The following is a 25,780-nucleotide window of genomic DNA, read 5'->3' as shown; positions in this document are numbered from 1 at the left end:
CCTTGATGCTGAGTGGCAAGCAGGGAGGCATTGGGTCCCAATCTTTATAGTCTTTGGTATGACCCAGCTGGGAATCGAACGTAACCTCCCACTCTACCACTGAGATGGTTGTGTGGACACCAAGTCATTCCCAAATAAAACATTTGACAAGAGCTGCAGTGAGAGTATGTGGACCAAGCAGTGAAGGAAACAATGGGAATGCAATAAGTCAGGGAATGAAGGAGAAAAGCAGTGATATGAGAGAGCTAACATATTAGCTATTCCGACTGTGCTTCTGCGCGTCTTTACTTTCCTTTTTTGGAAAACCTCTGCAAAGCTCCTCTAAGCCCATAAGGAGCAGTGATCCAATGGACCCGACAGTCGATCGGCTCCTCGTCTGCACTACTGTCGACTTACTCTACTTGGCGATACTGTCAATCACGACCACGGCTATATCTGCAACATAAGCTTTGAATTAAATTAACCCAGCATCTAAGCCAATCTATAAAAGAAAGCCAATGGTGTCAGCCATTTAAGTGCTATTCCATTCTTTAAATTGCATTTAACGGGGCACAGCCACCTGTAGGATTAGGTCTAAACCTTCTCCTTTTCTATAACATTCTCGGAAAAAGAAAAAAAAGCACAAACACAAACTACAAAGGTCAGCATTTGGCCTCAAGACCTGGCTCATTTGCAGAGACTGACCTATTATTTCCGTCTAATGATGGCTAGTCAATTGTTCCTCTGCCAAAAGCCCTGCCTAACACTAACATACATTAAAGCCGTTTTGTAGCCAACCCTCTCCTTCCAGTCTCCTGTCTCTCTCTGGAGAAAAGGAAAAGAATGTAATGGAAACCTTGCAGACCTTAATTGTACTGTAGTGCAGTTGGAAGGTGATGTGTGTACACACAGTACATTCAATGCTGCAGTGGGAACAGGCTTTGAAAAGTTCTACAAACCGGCATATTTGCTCTTCGAGCAAAAAACAGTTAAGGTAATTTAATAGGTTTATCTGGCAGAATCTAATCGTCATATGTGCCAATTTTAGCAAAATAAACCACCCTTCTGTTTGTTTAGGGACAAATCTGTAATTATTTACTTACAAAGGGGACACAAACTTAAAATCTTCAAATCAATCTGCTAACTTGCAATTTCACACTATGGCTCGTTGACTCTTTTCATTGGTTCTCAAAGTGGGGTCCAGAAAGAAATGTTAATATAGCATCACAATCATATTAACAACTTTAACCATAATATTTTATATACTTTGACAATGACAAACTCTTTTCAGATGGTGGGTCGCAGCCAAATCCACAGCAATTTGGGGGTCCTTGATTTGAAAAGCGCCCAAAAAGCACTGGACTAAGTGAACCATGCAATGAAATGCATTTCTTTCACAGGTTCAGGGTTAGTTTCGATAACACTATATGGCTCAGAAGGTGGTACTGACCCCAGGGCTGGACTGGCCACAGGACGTACCGGGCATATTCCCGGTGGGCCGCGACCGTAGGGGGCCACCATGATAAAAAAAAATACAATCAAAACAAACAAACCTGGGGGCACCAGGAAAGGTCCGGGTGTGCTGCCATTCTGCCACTGCCATCATGATAATTTCACTGTACCTGTATCAGTGAGTGACAAATAAACCCTCTACAAAGGGTTGTGTAGTTGTCTGTTGGTTTGTATCATTGATGTTGTTCTGTAAAAGTGGTGGTATTAGGGCTTGTTTGTTTTTGTGTGCCTCGACAGAGTGGGCGGTAGAGTTTCTGCTATCTGCGCACTGGTTGTGGTGTGCCGGTCTGGGCCAAATTCACACGAAAATAACCCGGCCGAATTTTTGTCCCAGTCCAGCCCTGACTAACCCTGAGATCTGGGAACCCATAACTTTTGCTATTTTAACTTTTTGTTATAAGCATTGCCCTTTAGAGACTGATGGCAACGTTTTTAACAGAGGACTGAAATTATAGTTGTGGGAAAATAATAAGAGTTCTACATAATAGATCTTGATGTACTGTTATGATGTTTCTTCTGTTTCATACAAACACATTACATGATCCCCACAGGATCAATGTATAGACCAGCTACAGCTATAGAAAGGTCTATTCTCTATTCTATTCTATCCTGAAATGTGAACCCTGCCATTGTCTCCTCGACACAGGCGTTAGTCAATAATTACAGACAACATATTCTCTTGTGATGAGTAGGCGTGTGAAGTGCACTACATCAAGCTGGGCCGGGGTGGGGGGGATTCAACCACTTCAACTACGGTGACCACACGTCCCCGTTTGGCCTAAAATGCCCCCGGTCTTTCACCACAATTAAAATAATAGCCTTTGTTTTGAGTTTTGAGTGCTTACACATATAAAGGTAGTGTGTTAAGTGCTAAAATAATTGCCCCTGATCCTGACAAAAAAACCCAACAACATATCAAAAGGTAGCGACAGATATGTGATGTATTATAGTCACCCTAACTTGAACCATTGTGTCCTTATTCTGGGTTGTACATTCGGTGAAAATACAAGTGAGCTTGTAGATCTGCTATGTTCACAGAAGAGTGTAGCAGGGGAAGGATGGGGCCTAGTTGCCCCAGTAGACCCCTGGGGGACTCCGGTCAGCTAAGTACACAATATAGGCTTTAAATGGTTATGTAAGGAATACCACACGGTAGAGATTCTGGAGAATGTAATTGCGTGTTTTCTCTGCTGATTCATATATTTGGAATTGAAAATATTTGAGTCCAGTCAGCTTAGTGCAGCAGAGCTGACATGCTACAGTCAAAAACACCGGCAGGGTAAAGCCCTGGCTTTCGCTGCTCTGGCCATGCAGGTTTAAAGGGCTTACAGGCCGCAATAAACTGCCTCTCCTTGAAGGACCTTTTAAGGTGAATTAATATCTTTTTGACAGCACTGATCATTTTACAAATTTACACTACAAATGTCTCACTCTGTATCATCAATTTGTCAATGAGTCACCCTGATGAAGGCCTTGTTGCATGGTGTATGTTTTATTCTTGGTGTGCATTAGCCAGACTATTAAATTAGTTTTAAAATGTCTGTGCCTTGGAGACATTCCCTTTTTTTAAACTAGACATGTTGCATGTTTACAGGTTGTCAGGTGAAATTAAAATCAAAGATGCTTTGCTACAAGCAGAATCTGCTAGAGCTACTTAGAGGTGTTGCAAATTCATCCTCTTGCTCCTCAGATGTAATACAGTGTAATATATAAGGATTTATTTTTGCCCAATCAGTATTTTATTCAGCCATAGTCCTATGACTGTGATTTACTCATATCGTTGCTGTTGGGCAGAAACCTCATATCTCCATAGATCGTTTGTGTAAATTAATGCCCATCTTGACATCATTGAGTGTTGCTTGCTCAACAGTAGATGTGAGGCGTTGTGAGCTTGTAGATCACCTCTTTTCACTTCTTGTTTCTTTATACTTTTCTATACACTTTTTTCAATAAAAGGAACCTTTTTTGTTGGACATGCAAGGTTTCCATCCAACAGAGATGATAAATATAGGCCTGTGCCAGATGTCACAAGTTTGACATGACATAATAACGTCTGACCTCTGATGTGTGCCCAGGGACACATTAGCACGTCAATCATAAACTCTACACATCCATGCACTCACCAGCACCACACTAGTATACATGACCTCACACACACACTGGTACTCCATCCATTTAGGAAACAGAACTACCAATTAGCATCCTGTCCCGTGCCCCACCGTCCTCTGTAACACTACTGTGGTTTCATGTATTGTATCAGTATTGCTGATGAATTGAGTACAATGGACCACAATGGAGACAAGCCTCCCGGGGCTTTTTGTGTTACCCTTTTAGCATAAAGTTTGACTGCACTACCTGTACCTGTAACACATCTGCTAATAAAGTATTCAATCAATACATTTTATGTATTAACGATATACAATGTTACAGTGTTCCAGGTCAAATTTGGTCTGCTCATGTTTCTTTTCTGTTCCATAAATTCCAATTTAACTTTGTGAGTTCTCTCCGGTATACCGACCCGGAAAATGTATTTTCTGTTTACTAAATAGCTGGAGAGAACACTACAATAATGATTACTATGGGAAGAGCTATTTAATAAATGTATGTATTAATGATGCATAGCCTGCAAGCAAAATTCAGGCAGATACACTCGAGAGGTTAACACGCATGTGCAGCACTATGTGGGCGATGAACTGTCTGTAGGCCTACTGGATGTGACATGCCAAGCAGCTGACCAAATTGGCGGTCTACTTAAGCTCACACTTGATTCATTGCACTCTCTCCTATGTGCTTTGCTTGTTCCTAGCACCACCGACACCGCCTTCTGACTGAACTATCATTATTTTATCTAACAAAACGAAAATCAAACTTGCACTGAGGGCAAATATGTTAGCTGACTTTATCTCTCTTTCATTAAAGAGATGTTTAGGTCATGGCCGAGTTACTGGTGATAGTGGTTAAAGTATCTAACCTATTAGCACGTTCCTAAGCACATGATCCTGACTGAGGATAAGGCCCCGGGTCTGACTAATGACCGGTTCATGGCCGCGGTGATTAAAGGATAACGCTACGTGGGTGCTAGTGGGTGACATCACCACCGTGGTCATTCCTCAAGAATCCCTGCTGCCTGGGAGATAAACAACGAGGCGAGCTGACACAGCACATGCCCCACACACACACACACACACACCACGCATCCTCCTTCTGGCGTACGCACATTACAGCAGCCAGTGGTCTGTCAAACCTGCTCATGTCAAGGACCCCCAGAATTCTGTGCCAGGGACCCTCCCCTCATACAAGAGTTGAGTTGTAAAAAAAATGTCTCAAAAATGTCTCAAGAAAATAAAATGCAGTTCTACAAGCTCAAAGCGGGTTTCATAGTGAATTAGCAGTGCATTGTGAGCTTGTAGATCGGCTATTTTCAAATAGTCGATGTATGTAGGGTTTAAGTTGTTAAACTGATTTTGAAGCTGTATTAACTAATTTGGCTGGGGGGGTCCCCTAGAACCCTCAAGGACCTCTGGGGGTCCCTGGACCCCACTTTGAGAACCACTTTATTAGAGCACCTGACTGATGCTACATTCTTTGGATCCGAAGCTTGGAGAATCATAGACCAACAATTACCATCATTTTGACCAAGATAGTATACCAGGTTAAAAGTGTTAAAAACAAAATCATAGATATATAAAAAGTATAATAAAAAGTATAATAATCAGGCTGGCTCTAATGCTGTATCAACATGGTGGAAAACTAAGATTAGATTATCACCGAGTTCCTACCTAATAGCAATTAGCAAGATACAGCGCACCAAGCAGGGCGCGGTCATGTTTTAATTTCCTTACAGATTATGAAAAATAATGATGTCTCACACATTGATATCTGAAAATAGCTGAAGGAGTTGTAGAATGTGAAGAATGTGTGTGGGGGAATTCTGAGCGGTCTAGCAGGAAGTAAACAAAGTGTGTTATAAGAACAGTGTTACAGCCACAACAATCTCTCTAGATGAGTGAGTCAGCACCACTGCCTGAACCCATTTAGACCTGAGATCAGATTAAAAAAATGTTGTTTCAAAAACAGCAGACCTACAAGCTTGTAGCTTGTAGATCAGCTATTTTTTCAATAGCTAAAGCATAACATGATGCTAACACCAAAAGGGGTTCCCGCCCAAAATGGGTTAACCCATTTAGACCCGAGGCTGATTCTGAAAACCTTCAAATTCTTATTCTGTTATATTTTTTTATCCCACGATTTTGTAACCCATTTTTCACCCCTGTGTCAATCATCTAATGTGATCCTGGGCTCTACACACCCTCCACCAACCTAGTCCCCATATATGGGGGACAAGGGGAGAGCAACGGACTTGAACTCATGCTTCCTTCATGCCCGAGTGTCCAAGTCGCTCCTTTACACCTGGGAGTTTCCCTGGTTGGACGTAGCGCGTCGAAGGAACACGTTATTCCAACCAGTTCCTTTCCCCTCCATCAGGCGCCCCGGCTGGCCAGGGGGAGGCAGCTAAATTGTTAAAATCAAATGGATTTTGTCACATTGAGCCGATACCCCAACATTTTAACTTCTAAAAACCCCATAAAATACATCAACAACAACAACAACCTATTTCCTTGATTTGATTTGTTCATGGCATGTTTTGTTTGGACACACTCTTGCTGCTATAGAATAGAAATGCTTACGTGGAAGACCGTTTTTAAAATGTAATGTCTGCTCTGTTCATATTTACCTGCGGCACATTCTGTCAGACCCAGGTATACAGTATACAGGATGTGTATACAGGTATACAGGTAAGTGTATACAGGATGTGACACAACTATCAAAAGTAAACCCACGCACTAGCACGCACACACACACACACATACACGGAAAAACAGACAGACACACAGACACGGACACTCACAGTTTGAGCACGGCGGAGCGTTTTCCCAGCATCATCCTAACGAAGTCCCTGTAGTTGATGGTGTTGCTGCTTCCTCCGGTCACCTCCAGGATCATCTTCTTCACCTCCAGGTGGGTCTTAGGAACCCCCAACTTCTCCATCATCTGCTTCAGGCCCATTATGTCTGACGAGGGGGAAATATATGCTGTGTAACTATTTCATTCTCACCCAAGACATTTATTATGTCTTGCAACGTCGTCCATAATAATTTGTCCAATCCATTATTTTCTTAACATAATGGTTTTTTTAATGTATTTATTCATTCAGGCACTGATATATCGTCGCTGTCAGGTGGAAACCTCATATGTCTAAAACTGTTAATTTTCAGATTAAAAAAAGTAGCTTAAATAGCTGGTCTACAATGCAACACGTTTTTGAGCTTGTAGATTTTTGCTACGTCTGTGCGACACTGCGTATGACGAATTAGGGCATTCATTTATCAAAACACATAAGTTAAAATATGAAGATACAAGGTTTCTGCCAGACAGCGACAATATTATGGTCAGCGCCCCATCAAAGTGCTCCCCCCCCCCCGATGTGTCGGAAGACAAGAAAATAAATATTATTTCATACATAAATACAAATCTTGATTCTTAGTCAAGAAAGAAGCTCCAAACTTCAAAAGACGCTATGAAAAAAACCTCACTGAAAACTGAAAAGTCACACACAGGAGCTCTTCATTGTGTAAACCCCCAATGCCCTGTTTTAACTACTCACTGCTCGCCACACACCCGTTATCCTACTATTATTATACAGATACACCCTGGGCTGGGACACAAACGGCTGTGCAACACAATACGCGACAGTGACACCTGACCCAGCACAGCGTTAATTAGTGTTCTCCTCTCATATCACTGGTTGTTTTGACTGGGATGCTGTAGTGTGCTAGAGTCTGTCCAACAAGACTCTGAACTGTGTCTCTGCGTGTACCTGCGTGCGTGTGTGTGTGTGTGAGTACATGCGTGAGTGCATGCAGTTTTAGAGTCTGTCTAACAAGACTCTGAATAATGTACGTTTTTGCGAAATATGATTTAGAAGGCATTCCAAGAATCGGCCTTAGGTCTAAATTGGTCAAATTGTTAATTTGTTATCAAACATATCAGCCAGTCTACATTTCCCAAAGGGAAATGCATGCATTTCATTCAGTCTGCCCAGAAGCCGGTAAAAAACGTATACAATGGAATGAACAGACGGGTATATCAGGAGCAGAGCCATGGATATATTACCCTCTTCCCCAAACAGCAATGCCAACCCTGCTGCTACTCACCAATCTCTCCTTGGTCGTTTAAGTCAAACTCAGCATATTTATCTGGAAAATACAAACACAAGACATTGTCAGTAATTACATTAACCGAGAGTGTCAGTCTCTCAGTGTCTCTCTCTCTCTCTCCCTCCCTGCATGAGAAAAAAAACAAGACAAAACTATATATAATAGAAATACAATGGCATAAAGAAATGTGTAAACCGAGCTGTGTCAAATGGCAACTTTGGAATCAAATATATATTATAAACCAACACACTTTTGCCGTTTGCTTACATGGAAGACCATTTCTCTAACGTAATGTCTGCTCTGTTTATATTTACAGTAATTATACCGTATGTAACATCAGGCATGATTACTCTCTGTGTCTAAACAGGCTAGAAGGAAAGTCTTAGTTCACAATAATGAGGCACACCCTTATGTTTCTAACCCATAACCCATTCTGACCTGAGATCAGATTCATACGAGGTTTCCACTGGACACACACTGGTCTGATGAACCCATTCTGACCTGAGATCAGATTCTAAAAATGTCAGTCGTTCTTCGAATTTTTCAAAAATAGCAGACCTACAAGCTCGTATCGCGCCACTCGGTGGCGCGATATGAGCTTGTAGATCTGCTATTTTTCAATAGGTAAAGCATAACATGATGCCAACACCAAAATGGGTGCCCGGTCAGAATGGGATAAACATACGCCGTTTCAAACACGAGCATGCACAGACCTATAGGGCTTTTGTCATCGCGGTAAAAACAAAATCACTGTTTACCGATGGTATGGCAGTATCGTGGTATTGAGCGATACCTCAAAAAAAAGTTGTTTTGAGGGAGAGTATAGCGCCCAGGATTACAGCTTAGGCAGTTGGAACTGGGTGAAAATGGGTTGCAAAATCGTGAGATCATATTTCTTTTATAAAATAAAAAAAAGAATCGCGAATCGAGGTTTGGCGGTATTTTCCCCATACACTTTACTTGACCCCAAACTACACATAGGTGACCAACATCAGTCATATTACTGCGTTCTGAAATAAAACAAAACCAGTAGCAACCACAGCGTGCGTCCTGAATGGTCAAGGCCACCAATGGTCAAGGCCACCATTTTTATTAATTGTATTTAAGCGTTAGTAATGATTTAGATACACAGGGTAACTAGCGAAACACAAATACAGCTTTTTATTATTTCAGAAGATCAACAAGACCAAAACCAATATTGGCAGACGAGAAGCAAATGAGAAAGCGGTCAGAATCAGCTGGGGCAGTACGACCGGGGCATCAAGGCCACTGTGGCCTCAGGGTAGATCATTTTTTTGAAAGCAAGGGCATAACGCCAAGACGAGGGGCCACGGCGGCTGTGGCCTTTCATGGCCTCCATGAACTTCCTGCCCTGCTGGACACAAAACAATCACCCGACAAGGATTGACTGTGTAGTAGGGGAACAAGACCAATAATATACACATGAGGGCTGATTACAGGTGAGATACAGCTGGGGAAGACGTCGCATGAACATTAGAGATAGGAAAACTGGAACATTAACAGTAACCGGAACCGGAACGTTAGCCCAAAAACATACCCTGCTCGCCCCCAGCATTGCTTTTATTCTTGTGTTCGTCTTACTGAGGTTATGGTTAAGGATGAGGTTAGGTTGGACTCTTCATGCATAGAAGGAAGCATTAGGTCAGTCCGTTGGGTTAGGTATAGGCATAGTTTTACCAAGGCTACGTTTAGGAATAAGGTTAGGTATAGGCATAGTTTTACCAAGGTTACACTGGAATATGGTTAGGTTTGGACATACCGGTAAGTTTTACTGAGGTTACGTTTAGGAATAAGGCTAAGTCTTAGGCATAGTTTTACTGAGGTTACGTTTAGGAATAAAGGTTAAGTTTTAGGCAAAGTTTTACTTTGCTGGTGGCGACGGTTTGACCCGGGACAAGCGTGTTTTGGGGTGAGGGTTCTTGTATTCAACATAGCCCATAGAAAATACAAGCCCTAGACAAGAAGACGGGCAAAGTCTGTGACTGTAACCATTCCTGTCTCTTAAATTGCCGCCTTTTTGTTTTCCCTCTGTATTTCTTTTACCAGCCAGCCACGGCTGGTATTGTTTTCAGCTTGTGAGTCTGTGTGTGGACAGATTGTGTCAACAAATTATGTTGAAACATTGTCATCGGCTGCAGTATGCTGTTTCACTTCAAGGGAACAGCATCCTAGAGCGCCGGTTCCCAACGTCGGGTCCAGGGACCACAAAGGGGACCAAATGGACTGGACCCTTTACGGCAGTGGTTCCCAAAGTGGGGTCCGGGGACCCCCAGGGGTCCTTGAGGGAGTTCCAGGGGGTCCCCACTCCCCAGCTAAATGATAGTTTGGAACAAACTATTGAGTGTACAAATGTGTACAAACCAGAGTGTACAAATGGACCCTAATGGGTCCATTTGTACTCTCTCAGAGTTAAATTAACATTGATTAAATGTTAATTATATATAAATTAAATTGGGGTCCCAGAGATGGTGAAAGCACGAAGGTTTAAGAATCTTGAACGGAACCAGTTCTAGAACCAAACTTCTTTTTGGTGGAAAAGGAGCCTCAGAGTTAGATAAACACTGAGAATTGTACTACTACGTTACAGACTCTGAGAGTGTACAAATGGAACCAAATGGACCCATTTGGAACCAAACGGACCCGTACACTCTCTGAGTTATAGACCCATACCATAAGGGTAAACTAACATTTAGCTGGGGACCCCCTGGAACTCCCTCAAGGACCCCTGGCGGTCCCCGGACCCCACTTTGGGAAACACTGTTCTAGAGTCTCTTCTGAAGTGAAGAACCTGAGGCACACATTTTCCCCTTCAATCTCATCACCCCCCTTTTATACATGTCCTTCATCCGATGTCTGCTGGCTTTCCTGTCACAATGGAGCCTCTGTGTCCACCAGAGAGAACGAGGGGGGGGGGGGGGGGGGGAAGTCAGAGGGTGACACAAAGGGAGAGAAACAGACACAGAGAGAGAGAGAGAGAGAGAGATGGGAGAAGAGAGTAAAAGCTATGGAACTGTGTTGCCAATTGCCATATGAAGCATGGGGGATGGAAGAGATGAGGACAATGCGAGCCCTGTTCGTCAACTTCTTTGAGTCCCCCAAAACACACACGCACACACACACACACACACACACAAAGACACATACACACACACGTGCATCCATTAACTGATAAACACCAAAACAACAATACAACAGCTCTGCTCTTGAACCTTTCTGTCGAACATTCATTCCTATTATCTCCGACGCGTTGAACTGAAACGGTGGACAGTGGAGCAGCATATTACTTAAAAAACTTCCAAAAAGACCCCGGAGGGAATGACACAGAAAGACAAAAGACAAAAGAGGCCCGTTTAGGTAACGTGTGACTCCCATATACAAGCTCCCTGTTGTTTCTCAAGAATTTGGCCCCTTCTACTGTACTGTCTGTAAAGCCTATCTGTTCCTCTGTCTCTCGATGATTTCTGGTGAAAATAGCAAAGTCAAGACGGCGGTGATTAAGGTTGAACACAGTGACAAAGCACTAAAAAGAGGGTCATTTCACAGGGTGCGGCTTAATCGACTATTGATCATTTAATCAAATGATTGATTAGTAATCGATCCCTACTTCTTGTCATTAATAGGCGAAATGGAAAAGACGAAACCTTCCGAAATGGTGCATTCATTGATATATATATATTTTTTTAAAGTAAACTGTGCATCTCAATTATTCAATTAGATAAAACACAATAACAAACTATAGTATCAAAACAAGCCAGAAATTCGCCAAATTATCAAATAATATAAGAAATAGACGATCTGCAAGCTCACAACACGAGTCACACCTATGCGTCACAAAATAGAAAGTTTGGTAACCACGTACTGTCTAGGCCCGGCAGACTTTAAAATGAGAGCATAATTAGATCGTTGCACTTGGAGGCACATCACCATGGTGCTGAAATAAGTGACTGGGACAGTGATGTGGTCGACAGTTGGCGATGACAACGCAGAGTGGCTGGGGACAGTCAATTACAGCTCAAGGTTGGGACTGTTATTGTGTGGAAACTAATCCAGGTTCCCAAGAATCAAGAAAGACGAATCAAGAGTCAAGAACCGAACGATACCGTTTTTTTTTAATGAAGCTAAAAACCTTTCCTTGGCTTTAGGCCTCTTTGTAAAATGACGAGTTGAAAACTATATAGCAATGCATTTAGGAGAGAGTTACTCCAGAAGGGTTGTCTTCTCCTGATTGTAATCATTTAAGCTCCATTTCATACATAATAACTAGAGATCTGTTTTCGCAATTTTTCCAAAATAAAAATATTCCCAGTATGGAGGTATTTGGTAAAAGAATGCAGTGATATTTGATTGCGTCCATATCACATCACCATGCAGAGAAAGCATTGTCCACATCACAGGGACACACGCCGTATCATGTTTCCTCTCACGTTTGCCTACAATGTGACTCATCAACAAAACCTTTTGTTGTTTACATTCTATGACCCAATTTCCTCCGGCAAGCCATATGGAACAATAACACTGTACTGTACAGCCTGATTTTATATTATAATCTAGTTATACAACAGTGTCCTGCATTAACCCATTGAAACAGTTTTCTGAAAAACATACATCTTCTATATCAGTGGTTCTCAAACCTTTTCATGTCAAGGACCCCCGCAATGACATATATTTGGCCACCGACCCCCCATCTGAAAATATTTTGTTCCAGGGAGCCCCAGAAGCAAAGATTTGAGTTAAAAAATACTAAAAATCACTTATTTTCGCCTATTATGATATGCCCAGAATAGGCAGAATAGGGTTCATAAGGTTAAACTGCTCCCCAAATCCTCACACAATGACAACAAAACAGACATGTCCACACAGTAATACCCCAGGTATGTAAAACAGCTTTTTGTGCCTAGTCACGATATCACAGAGCTCTTGGTAGCAGCATTATTATTAGGGCTCGTTTATTTATACTTTGTCGCATCGCTCGCATGACCGCGGTGTTACTGAAGAGAAAATAACCCATCTTCAAAGTGAAAGTACAAGCCGTTATTGTCATTGAGCGACACGGCTCGCACGGCGAAGTATAAATTGGAGCTTCATACTTTCCCCCCCCCTAAAAACAACATCCTGAAACAAGTTCCCTCAAAGCTCTGGACGTTATGAAAACAAGCGGAGGAGCATCCAGCCACATTCCTCCAAGGCCACAAAGGACTTGGCCTTGCAACCCACTTAGAAATAAGGGCAGTTCTCGCTTTCACTCACACACGCTTGTATTACTATACTTGTGAGGACATCAACATTTTAGGACAGCGATTGTATTTCTAGGAGCTTGGATATCTGCTATTTTTTAAATGGCCAATGCAAACATGTAAAATGAACACAGATGCTTAACCAGTCAGTTTCCATGGGTCAAGAGTCAAGACAATAGTAGATCTACAAGCATGAAGGTAGATCTACTCTTTTCGATGCACAACCATGTATAAATCAGGCATAACCCAAACCCTGAGCTCTAAATGTCTTAACCTACCCCCCCCCCCCCCCCCCCCCCCTAACCTCTTGTGAGCCCATGGGGCATTACTCACAATGTCCATTTATCAAATTCTGCTATACTTCTGGGGATATTTGGCACTCACAAGACACATGTATAGCAACACGCATGCACGCACACGCGCTTCCAGAAAGTCACAAACAGAATACCAAACCCTTCGTGTGTGCAGGTTGAGAAATCACAAACACTCAATCATGGACAACGGCATGAGAAGGCAAAACAACAGCAGTGCGTGGGCATAATGTACTACTGCCTGAGGATCGCTGATGTGGGTGTGGGTGTGTGTGTGTGTGTGTGTGTGTGTGTGTGTGTGTGTAGGAATAATGTTCTCCCTGAGCCTGAGGCTTGCTGCAGGCAGTCACTAACAACACCCAGCCTGTCTCTTTCTCTCTCTCTCTCTGAAGTGATGGTGAATATGTTTTGATGTAAAGAGTCAAGAGCAGGGATTGTCAAAGTGGGTGCTGTGTGTGTGTGTGTGTGTGTGTGTGTGTGTGTGTGTGTGTGTGTGTGTGTGAGAGACACAAGTCCAGTCACTCATCACCCTGTTTGCCCCGAGGGAAAACAGTTTGAGAACCACCAAGTGGAAATCCTTCCTTACTTTTAAATCCCTCCAGTTTGTCGGGTAGGTCTTCCTCGTCTCTGTACTTCTGGTCCTCCATGTACTCCTGCATGGGGGTGGGGGGTGAAAGCAGTTAGGGCTGTCACCATTACATATTTAGCGTGACGATTAATTGTCGCACAAATAATTGCGATTGACGATTTAATTGTGTTTTTGGCATTGAACATTGGAACATAATGAATACAAATGCAATTTCTGTTCAGCTTTTAGGCTTTGTATGAGACACAATATAAGACAAATAACTTGGTTAATCTAACAACTTTAATACTTTATATGAAATAGCCAATCTACAAGCTCAAAACGCGCCACAACATGACACGTTTTGAGCTTGTAGATCTGCCATTTCCACTATTTTTTGAAAGCCCAACATGGAAATGATGAGGTTCAATGACGAGAGTTTAATGAATCTACACACTGCTAAGTAAGTAAGTAGCATTGGGAACCAATATTTTCTGAGCCATTTTCTGAGCCATAGGTCAGGTGTTTCCTTAAGAGTTAGGCAGCTTGATGTACAAGTTCACCCCCCGGACATGCTAATATGTCACATGAAGCACAAGGGAATTGATGTTGGACATGATGTTATTATGTCCCCAACCCTTGGTGATGAGTGGCAAGCAGGGTACCATTTTCATAGTCTTTGGTATGACCCGATCTCAGAGCAGACATGCACTCTCAACCACTGAGCTCTACTGATGAACAATAGAGCTCTGTAATTATGTTGAACTTGAGCGATGTGTTGAACCTGAAGCCCTGTAAATTTGGGCGGGTGTTGTCGTCAGTGTTTCTATCATCCATCAAATCCCTCCCAGCGATATTGTGCACCACTGTGGTCATAGCTGTGGTGTGGACTTCCAGTTAGAAGGATTTAAAAAAAAAGACATATTTATAGTTATGGTTCTTGGTATGGATAGTTCGGCACGGTTCTTGCTCAAATGTGAATATTGATTTTACACCACAAGAATTGAGATCACAATCCTCACACGATTCGCATTTCTCCCATCAAAATATGTATTGTCTTTAGTCTGTAGTTATTGTGGCCCCTGGAGCCAACTGTGGCTTTAAACAGACAACATTAAAGTGCTTGACTTAAACCTCTCTTAAATTCTCTCTTGTAGCAAAAACATAAGAGTAACTAAATTAATTGGACAGCCAACTAGTGCTGCACAATTCCTGCTGATAATGTTGAAATGAGATTGCATAGGTGTCTGAATCTAGATCGCAATGTTTTTTCGATACATTGTGCAGCACTATATTGCAACATACATTTTGTCCGAAAAACGGAATAGGATAAACAAAGCTGAAACCACAGAAGGTTGATGCTTGATTAGTGCCTGATTTTGGCATGCATATTATTGTAACAGCAGTGCAAACAGGCAGCTTTCAATATTACTTGTGCAATATCTTCATGGATTATCTTGGCTAGTACTGTATGCTCAGAATACCCACAATTGTTACCCTATCATGACTACACCTAATACTTTAGACTAAGGCAGTAGGGTAATTTCTACTTCTTCTACAAGAGCAAATAACATAAGTAGATTTTTAAAATACTTCCTCAGCATTAAAGGGAAATCACTGATTTTCAACCTAAACGTTTTGAGGGGTGCTAGCCCCTCCTATATAAAGGTTTAATGTTTGTTTTTAAAAACGCCATTGACAATAAAGAGTTTGTTTTGTCACCGTATGTTTTATATCTACATTACATCACCTAGTCATCTAATCATCAGATGATAAGAGTGCCCCTCACTTCACATGTGTGTGATTCTTTTGGTAAATGAATGCCCTATGTCGTACAACAGAAATATGCACATGCAGAAATAGCTATATTTGGAATTTTAGAAACATTTTGAAAGTGAAAGTGTTTCTGCTTTTAATGCAAAGTATTAACAAGAGCTTGTCACTACATGACTACATTGGAACCACACAGGCTATTTCCTTTTTACCATTCCATGAAAAGTAACGGTTTCAGCAACATTAAGCTGCACCCGCCACCCATCCATTCAACACTATTTTGATATTGTTGCTGTCGGGCAGAAACCTCTTATTTCCATTTTTTGTGTGTTATTTTGGTAAAGTAATGCCCTACATTACAACAACATACCGGTACAACTTGATCATACTACAGCATCACACTAAAGCATCAAAGTAAACATAACAGACCTGCAAGCTTGAAATGTGACGCCAATCGACACGTTTCTGCTACTTTTGTCATTCCCAATCCCAACAGCCGTGCCGTTTGTGAAAAAAGCTTCAGAATGATCTGAAACCCTTTACTTGTACTTTTTGTGGTAAAAGCACTCAAACTTTCTTCTTTCCTGCCTTTCTTGGAAAACATGTACACGATGAGCATTACACCTATGCACAAAAATGAATTTCACCCACTTTTTTAATTGTGATGTGACAATAAAGTTGATCCAGATTTTGTATTTGAATCCTGAAAAGTATGAGGTTTCCACCCGACAGATATGATGTAGGCCTATAACTCCTCAGATACAGTACATGATCATCTGGCTCATTGTGGAACCATTTGTCATGTTACAGTACCGTACGGCTGCAGGGAGAGAGACTCTAATTAAATTATAATTGAGTTGATCCACCATGTGGAAGTCATAGCCACACACACACACACACACACACACACACACACACACACACAGACGGGCATCGTCTCCACTCCAGTTCAATGATGGATAGTTGGTACGTAATACGAACGTAATGGACCGTTATACACGTCTGTAACCAGTGTACAAATGGAACCTTAATGGACCCATTTGGTTCCATGTGTGCACACTCTGAGTTGGATAAATTAACATAGCACTTTGATTTTAACGGGAACCCCTTTTGGTGTTAGCATTATGTTATAATTTAGCTATTGAAAAATAGCAGATGTACAAGCTCATAGGAGCTTGTAGGTCTGCTATTTTTGAAGAATCGTGAAAAGTGACATGAAAGTGTTTGGTTTTTTTATCTGCCTCGTATAATAGAGCATTTTCTTTAAATACCTGCACACTGTCCCCAGCATGTGCACAATGCCCGGTGAACAACTTTTCTTCGATAAGTGACACAGCATGCATATTTTATGATAAGCCATCTGTATAATATGGCACAACAGACTTGCACGGAAACCTGTTTTTCTTCCCAACAGTAGGACTTCAGCACATGGCAATTGGCATGCTCCATAAGATTGACCTAAAAGCTGTAATCCATAAGATGTATTTATGTCAGTCTTTGCCGGGATTTGAAAAATGGAGGCGATTAAATAGCCACGACATTGACTACTGTATAGTGAGGGCACAGTCCTCTTCAGGTGTAAATGCACTCAAGTTCACAAGGTTAGAGATAGAGATGCATAATTTAGGACATCAACTAATTTAGGACATCAACTAATCACATTCACAACAATATAGCTAAAAATACCAGTAAGACGCCCTGAGGGCGAGAAGCGTGCACGCACGCATCCGCTGGCACTTTGGCATGAGGGGTCAGATCAACATATGGAATTAATTCTGTACTGGCCATATACCTGTAATGAGCATGTCTTGAGGGTACAGGGTTTGATGAGGTCAGATCAACATATGGAATGTCAGAACAGATCAGCTCCATATGGAGATCTAAGGGTGGCAGCGGGGGCAGTGTCTTGAGTGTACAGGGTACTCTGCAAGCTTGAAAACGTGGTGTGCAGCAACGTGTTCTACTTTTGATCTGCTGCTTTTTATGTTTTTCAATTTGAATTCTTTGAATGCTGTTTTGGACATAATGAGGTTTTCACCTGACAGAGGCGATATATCCTAATAGTGTTTGATGAGGATTCAACATGTCATACCATGGTGTACTATAAACGGATGCTCCCAAAAAGAGCAGAAATGGAATCTCTACACAGCAAAATCCTCTTGTCTACCAAAGAAGAAACTATTCAGTATTACACGCATTGCTGCCAAGATGAGTACCGGTAGATTTCCAACACCCGCATCGGATATTCTGAACAATAAAGCCATCACACGCCTTAGCACACACACAATAGTAAATGATACCGATGATCCCCTCAACCGTCACTTCACTTCACAACCATGCCATCTGGATGGAGATGCAGAACGTTTAGACGGGGAAAGAGTTTGTCTAAGACGTAGTTTTGTCCACTCATCAGCACAAAACAAAGTTCATAATAGTGGCTTGCACACGTCGTCCAGATCGTTGCTTGTACTAGACAGAGTGACCGTTCAAAGGAATACAAGTCTGGACAACAACATTGTTCCTGGAGTGTTTAGTTTAATTTAAAAGACAGAAGGGATGACATGATGGTACAGCGTTTCGGGTTTCGGCCACAGTTGGCTTTCATCAGGGCCGTCATTCATCATCACCTGATGAAGGGAGCCAACTGTTGCCGCTCTGTGTCATAAAGTAAACTAAACACTTTAGGAGCAATGCTGTTGTGCAGACTTTCATTCCTTTAGCACTAAACAAAATGCCTTGCTGATAGTACGGTATGTTAATTGTTTGTGTAGTCTGGACTCTGTGTTTGTTGTTGTGTGTGTGGTTTTTTATTGTGTTTTTTAACAGACTTGTGAAATGGAATATCTCTCTGGGACAAATACTGTAAAAGACTATAATTATTATTATTATGATTATCATCATAAATGTGCAGCCTCCATTTGTAAACACTGAGGAATTTACTGCATATCAAAGCAAGACTTAGCACTGTACAGTAAGTTCTCCACATGGAGACTTAGCACTGTACAGTAAGTTCTCCACATGGAGACTTAGCACTGTACAGTAAGTTACTGTACAGTAAGTTCTCCACATGGCGCTCCAGGCTGCCCTCATGCTGTGACCCGATTTCTGCTATTCTCCGAATTTTTTGTGACATGAACCAAATTAGTGCTCTGGTGACAGGCCACCCGGGAGGGGGATCAGAGAGAGGACACACACACACACACACACACACACACACACACACACACACACACACACACACACACACACACACACACACACACACACACACACACACACACACACACACACACACACACACACACACACACACACACACACACACACACACACACACACACACACACACACACACACACACACACACACACACACACACACACACACACACACACACACAATTTCAATACTTTTACTTCTACCCCACTACGGTACATCTCAGAGAAAAACATTATACTTTTACTTATACTTTGAAAACTTTAGTTACTAGTTGTAGATTCAGTGCCCAAGACGAAGGACCCTGACGAAGGCTTGTAGCCGAAACGCATTGGTCGATTTTGTAATGATCTTTGCCCTGCCATACAAATAAAGGCTTTTTTCACCTGACTGGAACAGAGTACTTTGAACCCTCGCCAACGAGCACCTGTTTTCAATTCACAACTACTTTCCTCTATTCAACGTCTCCAGACGTCTTTATAATTACACTTTAGGGTCTAGGGTCTCCATTGTGTTTCGTGCATGAGCACTGCCTTTCACTTCCTTGTTTACAGACCTACTAAAGTGGCTCATAACTCTAAATCTACGGCGCTCTCCATGGTTTTGATCAAAACGGCAATGTTCCGTCAGTTAACCTAGCATCTCATTTGAAAAATAAACACTTCTAGAGAGAGCTTAGATATGACAGCGCGGGGATGCGCACGCAGAATAGACACAACAGCGCTGTCGTGTACAGTATTTAGTTTAGACATACTGTACTATTGGTCCGACTGTCATTAGACCGACAACCTACCTCAAACCCTAACCTTACCCTAAACGCAAGCATGGGAGCAGCACATGTTCGACTGCATGTCCGACCACATGTCCCGGCCGTTGTTTCCGCATGTCGGTCCGTTGGTGTGTCTAATCTGCGTGTGCATCCCGACAGCGCAACATAATAATGGAAGATTATGTCTCCCTGTTTTGGGGGGTAATGGAAGGTGGGGCTTTCAGTGTAACATCTGCCCCATCTGCTGGGCACTCTAGCGCCTTTATTCTGAATATTCCTGGGCAAAGAAAGTGCTTTAATAAGTCAATCACGTGAGTACTCCTTCCATCACCACACACACACACACACACACACACACGTGGGAGCATCTACAGTAGGGACGGTTCCAGCACCGGCACAAAGCCCTCATTCAGCCAGGCCGGTCTGAGCAGACACCTGTTTCCCGTTGGACCACAAGGGAATCTAGAGAGGGCCTCTCTGGTGTGCGAGAGGAGCTGCGTCTGGTCTGGTGGTCTCTGTAAATCTGTGCGTGCCGAAGCACTCTGCACAGAATGGGTCACTACAAACACATTCAATGGAGTGCACAGTAAAAACCCAGAGTTTAACCACTGCCTCAGGTCATTAAGACATGTGGCCGATTCTACGAAATGCTTTCTAAAATCAGTAGTTCTCACACTTTCAAAAATCTAAAACTAGCAGATCGACAAGCTTTGTGCAGCGCTGTAGAGCTTGTAGATCTGATTTTCTTTTTTTAAATAGACAATGGTCAAATCTAAAGTGACACAGGTGCTTTCCCGGTTTTAATGGGTTAAACCCGGTACTTTGATGGCCTGGAGACCCCCAGGGCTTCGTCGGTCAACCCAAGTATTACTTGACTAAGTATTAGTTGACCGGAAAAGCCTACAAAGCTTCACAATGTGTTGCGACACGTTGTGAGCTTTGTAGACTGGCTATTGTCTGTGAATGTCTGCCCCAGGCCAAAACAGGGCTTTCATTACCCACTGACCCAGGAGTCAAAGTCTCCTGCGTGATGCCAGACTACATTTCTACCAATAATCTTCCAAGACTGACCGTCAGAGACATTACGCTAATGGGATTCAGCCAGGCAGGGCTACTTTTCAACCTGCAGAGGCTAGGTGTCCTGTTATACAACAACAACATACTCTACCATACAGATGCACTAGATATATTGTATTAACATACTCTGTCTTACCATATATTACAGATGTAGTTACAGTATATTGTATCAACATATCACTCTACACATTGGGTTACCGTTAAACCAACGTTTTACTCCTTCAAATAAGTTCCAGCTTAGGTAGGGATGGATAAAGCGGGAGGTCAGATAAGCCAAGAGGACACATAGATGCTGCCACATCATGCATGATGCAACCATTCAACAAGTGCCAGCTAAACCAATCAATATGATTAATCAATAAATCCTGGTTTAATGTGTCATCATGTCATGTGGACATAATTTGTTAGGAGAAATAAAACCTATGTATAAGCCAATTTATAAGCCAAGTATAGTAGGCTCTATGTGAGCTAGTTCAATGGTCCGGGGACCCCCTTGACCCCCCCCTAGGGACCCCCATATGTCCATGAGGGTCTTGACTGTAACTCCGAGAGTGTAACACAAATGGAACCAGGTCCATTTGGTGCCATTTTGTCACACTCAGAAGAGTTAAAACAACGCCGATCAGATCCTGAGAATCCCTGATCTAGTTGAATGAATGTAACGTTATACACGTGTGTGCAGAGCATAGACTGTGCAGAGGCAGGCGTCAAATAACGGCGTTGACTTTACCTTGTTTATCTCTTCCAGTCTCTCCCTTTGCTGGGCTTTCAACTGTCCAAAGGTTTTCCCTCCTGCCAAAGAGACAATCTCGTTATTTTAACAATTATGTGTATTGGATCATCAGACTATATAGGGCTAGCTTTACGAGCTAACCGGCCTACTGAATGTTCCATTGAACAGATTAGGACAGCATTAGCTGAGCTACTACAACACCTATACAACAAATAAGCAGGGATACTGGCGTTAGAAGAAAGGGAGGGAGGGGGGGGGGGGGAAACGCCACAATGGACCCGTTTACCTTGAGCTTTGTGATTCGATGGCATCGCGGAGTTTGTTGCGTGTCCTGCGATCCAGAGAACAATAAAGTCTCCCGATGCGACTGTTGTGCGTGCGTGTGTGTGTCAGTGTGTGTGTGTGTTCAGCTGCCGCTGGCTGCTGCACCGACCTCTTCTCTCCTGGACTGAATGACTGCCTGGCTGGCTGCAGCGCCAATGATGATGCTCTGTGTCCACTGAACGATGCGTAAGAGTAACCCTCTGCTGACATCATGTGTAAACAGAGGGTAATGCGGTGGTTCTCTCTAAAAACAATGCATTATGTGAAAGTATTTGGTGGCAGCTATGGGACTCCCAGAACAGGCCAAATTGCGTCTCTCTCTCTCACTCTCACTCTCACTCTCTCTCACACACACACACACACACACACACACACACACACACACACACACACACACACACACACACACACACACACACACACACACACACACACACACACACACACACACACACACACACACACACACACACACACACACACACACACACACACACACACACACACACACACACACACACAAACATGTTTAAATTACTCCTAAACATTTTGCCAAACATCACACACTCTCCTATCCTCCTGGTGGAGACCTGTGCCCAGAACGGCACTTTTTCTAGTTAATTTCTGTATCTCTTAGGGCCCATTTAACCTGAATTTGGATGGCAAAAATGGCAGATCTGCAAGTTCATGTGTCTTGAATGAGATTTGCTGTGAGTTTGCATATCTGCTATTTTCCAGCATAGGACCGTTGCACAGTGAAGTATAAACAAGGCTTTAGGATTTATAAGTCGTTTTTAGAATCCTCCTCCTCAGGAGCATATCCACGGATATCCCAAGCCGTGCATATTATACACGGTCACGGATAGGCTATCCCAAGCCGTACACTTCCTAACCATCTGTCCATTGTACCAAGACATCAGAGACACATACTTCCCACAGATTACAACCACACACAGAGATTTTGAAAACATGACCAATGACAAAAAACTCCCATATCTGCTGGGCGAAGTACAACAATGTGCAAACACAGGATAGGATATCAAATGGAACACAACCACCCTAAAGACTAATCATTGTGTATATTCCTGCAACTATACCTGCATCGAGTGATCTTGAAGAGGAATGTGTCAGGCTGTTAGAATGTGTGTGTCAGCCTACCTCAATATACTTAGACCAAAGAATATAAGATATTTTTGAAAATAGCAGATCAACAAAGCTAACCTGTAGATTGGCTATTTTCAAATAGGGCCTAGCCAAAGTAAAAAAATAGGGTTAAATTAGTTCATGTATATAACAATAATAAACATTGTTGAGATTTAGTCTGGGTTTACAATTCAGTCATACATTAATATGATCTTTTCCATGCCATGAATGATGTCCTTGGCTCCACAAAGGATGCTACAAGCTCCCTGCTACCATCATGTGGTGTAATGGAGATAGTGCATCTTAGTGTGCGACCAGCTCCCTCCCTGTACTTGCCTGCAGCTGTCGCACTTACAGTGAACGTTGCTGTTTGTACCAGTGTGGCATGATGACAATGACCTAAAACAAACAGCTAAACACAAGAGACTGAACATTATTCTCTTTCAAGCTAGACCTAGACTTATCTAGGTCCAGTTGCAACTTGCAGACAGATGCTCTTTTATGGCGCTTTTAACCCTAAACCCGAGTGATTTTCACCTGGATAATTATATTTTTGTCATTTTCATAATATGTTGCTGATGTCTGAAGTGGGCGGGTCTTTCAGTAGTACCTTCATGATGCTAAGTGGCATCATAGAAGGTAGTTCTTTCCTTGCCTACATTCCTGTTTTTTTATACAGGTTTAATGTCTGTCTTTAGTTCAATGTTTGTTTTGTAAACGCCATTGACAATGAAGGGGAAATTATAATGTGCCTCATTACGTCATATTGTCTCTTAATGGCATTTAATGTTTGTGTTTGCACCGTTTGTTTTACATCACCATTACATCACCTAATCAACATGAGTTAGACTTTAATATATTAGCGCCCCTCACTTTACACAGGTGTGATTTCTTTTTCTACAGGCAGGTGTTCAGGTTGGCTTTTTTCCCCAGGAATTGTCCCAGGAATGGGTGGACCAAAGGAGAAGTTCCCAGCTCCATTGTGTTTAATATATTTTAAAAATAAGACTGTAATATCTTCTGTGGATATTTCTGCTGAGCTATAGTCTTGGAGGTCTCAACATTCTGATAATGTATATCGTCTTCATTTTGAATCTCAAGGCTTTCAGAACTCAGAGGTAGCCTACAGCTATTCGTTCTTACATGGATATGGTCCACCTCTTCACAATAGGGTGAATAAAACTAGGTCTTTATTTTCCTCTCTTCCTCTTTGAACCCCATCCCACTCCCTCTATGATGATGATCTTGTGGGCCTGGGGAGCACGTACTGGGCCTGGGGAGCACGTACTGGGCCTGGGAAGCACGTACTGGGCCTGGGGAGCACGTACCTTCAGCCAGACTCATCATCCCTCGCACAAGAATGATGGGCTCGGTCGCTCCCTTGTGCCGGTAGTTATTAAGCAACATAGCCAAGGCCCCATGTGTTCTGTTCTGTCCTCGGATGAATGATTAATGACTGAATAATGACTCCTGCTTTGCTCATGGGATGTACACTAGAATCATAATCAGAGGCCTGCTTATAGGCTGCACACTGCTATAAATGTTTCAGTTCATAGCTCATTATGTTCACTTTGGATTAACTGTATACATTTATTCCAAGTATTCCCCACTGCGTAGCTGGCTGACACTGTACATTTATCAGCATCACCTCATATGCTCTCTTTATAGTCTGCACATACAGCAAATCCATTCATGATTATGGATAATGCACCAGTAAGACGCCCTGAGGGCGAGAAGCGTGCACCCATCAGCCTGGGTGACGGCACACTGGGCAAGCTCTGGTGCTTTGTCCTGGGGGGTCAGATCAACATATGGAATGTCAGAACAGGTCACCTCCATACATGGAGATCTAGGGTGGCAGCGGGGGCAGTGTCTTGAGTGTACAGGGTTTGATGAGGTCTGGCCATATATGGAGCGTGTCTTGAGTGTACAGGGTTTGATGAGGTCAGATCAACATATGGAATATGGAGGTGTGATGTAACGAGGCGTGACCATATGGAGGCGTGACGAACTTACAACTCATTTGGTCCAAAATGTTCAACAAATAAAACGGTATAGGCTATTTAAATAATTATTATACATGATTAGAACATGACTGAACAAAACCTATCTATACAATTCAATTCAATTCAATGGGCCTTATTGGCATGAGAAAACATGTTTACATTGCCAAATAAAACCTATCCAGTAACCAATCAACCCCCCCCCCCCACACACACACACACACAGGCCTGTTTTTTAGCAGTTACAATTAAATGGATATTGTTTTATGTGCGCGACACGGTCGTACGGCGAGTTACAATCAGGACACACGCTCTATCTCTATGCACACGCTTCCTCTCCGTTTCCTTGATCTTTTACGCCACCTACTGGTTGAAAATTATCTAGCACACACTGTGTGTTTTCATCGGTTTGTTGTGTTCGGGTTTGTTTTGTTATGCACGGGAGAATAGTTTGACTAAATGTTAATCCAAATTCCAGTAAAATATGTCGGCAGCTGATCTGCATAATCTACAATACTAAATATAGTAGTTTAGTTAGAGGGAGAGAACAACATTCTGCATCATTTGAGATCGAGATACATCCAGATATTTACACTTTTGTAAGTATAATAGCCTACCAGACAACATCTCAGATTGAAGCAGGGACCCCTTTAGCTGACAGGGAGATGAAGCAGGGACGGATCTCTTAGCTGAGAGAGATGACGCTGCAGGGACCCCCTTAGCTGAGAGAGAGTTCATAGCTGAGAGCCTTTTCATTTCGTTTGTTTCTGTCTGTCTGAGACCAGTCACCAGCAGTGAGTCATCCACGAACGGGAACAAGTTGCATTCACAAGCTGCTGATGTCATGTCGCTTCCTGTGAGGTTAGGTAGTTTTATTTTAGGGTTTGGGTTTTGGGTGTCAG

General features: G+C 42.5%; 1 protein-coding gene across 2 annotated transcripts in view; it reads right to left on the bottom strand.

Moving 5' to 3' along the window:
- The window catches only part of aif1l (allograft inflammatory factor 1-like), a 28,583-nt gene extending 6,739 nt beyond the window's left edge, over positions 1-21,844 (bottom strand). For both annotated transcript variants that reach the window (XM_080755768.1, XM_080755769.1), the window contains exons 1-5: positions 21,695-21,844; positions 21,406-21,467; positions 13,862-13,928; positions 7,707-7,748; positions 6,401-6,563 (exon numbers count right to left, since the gene is read on the bottom strand). In XM_080755768.1, the coding sequence (XP_080611894.1) occupies positions 6,401-6,563; positions 7,707-7,748; positions 13,862-13,928; positions 21,406-21,467; positions 21,695-21,719 (359 nt within the window). In that variant the 5' untranslated portion in view covers positions 21,720-21,844. The remainder of the gene's footprint in view (positions 1-6,400; positions 6,564-7,706; positions 7,749-13,861; positions 13,929-21,405; positions 21,468-21,694) is intronic.
- Positions 21,845-25,780: the final 3,936 nt, after the last annotated feature.

Source organism: Protomyctophum bolini (assembly GCF_963924005.1).
Source record: "Protomyctophum bolini genome assembly, chromosome: 22".
NCBI lineage: Eukaryota > Metazoa > Chordata > Actinopteri > Myctophiformes > Myctophidae > Protomyctophum > Protomyctophum bolini.
The sequence above is the reverse complement of the archived record's forward strand: the minus strand, read 5'-3'. Positions and strand labels throughout refer to the sequence as shown.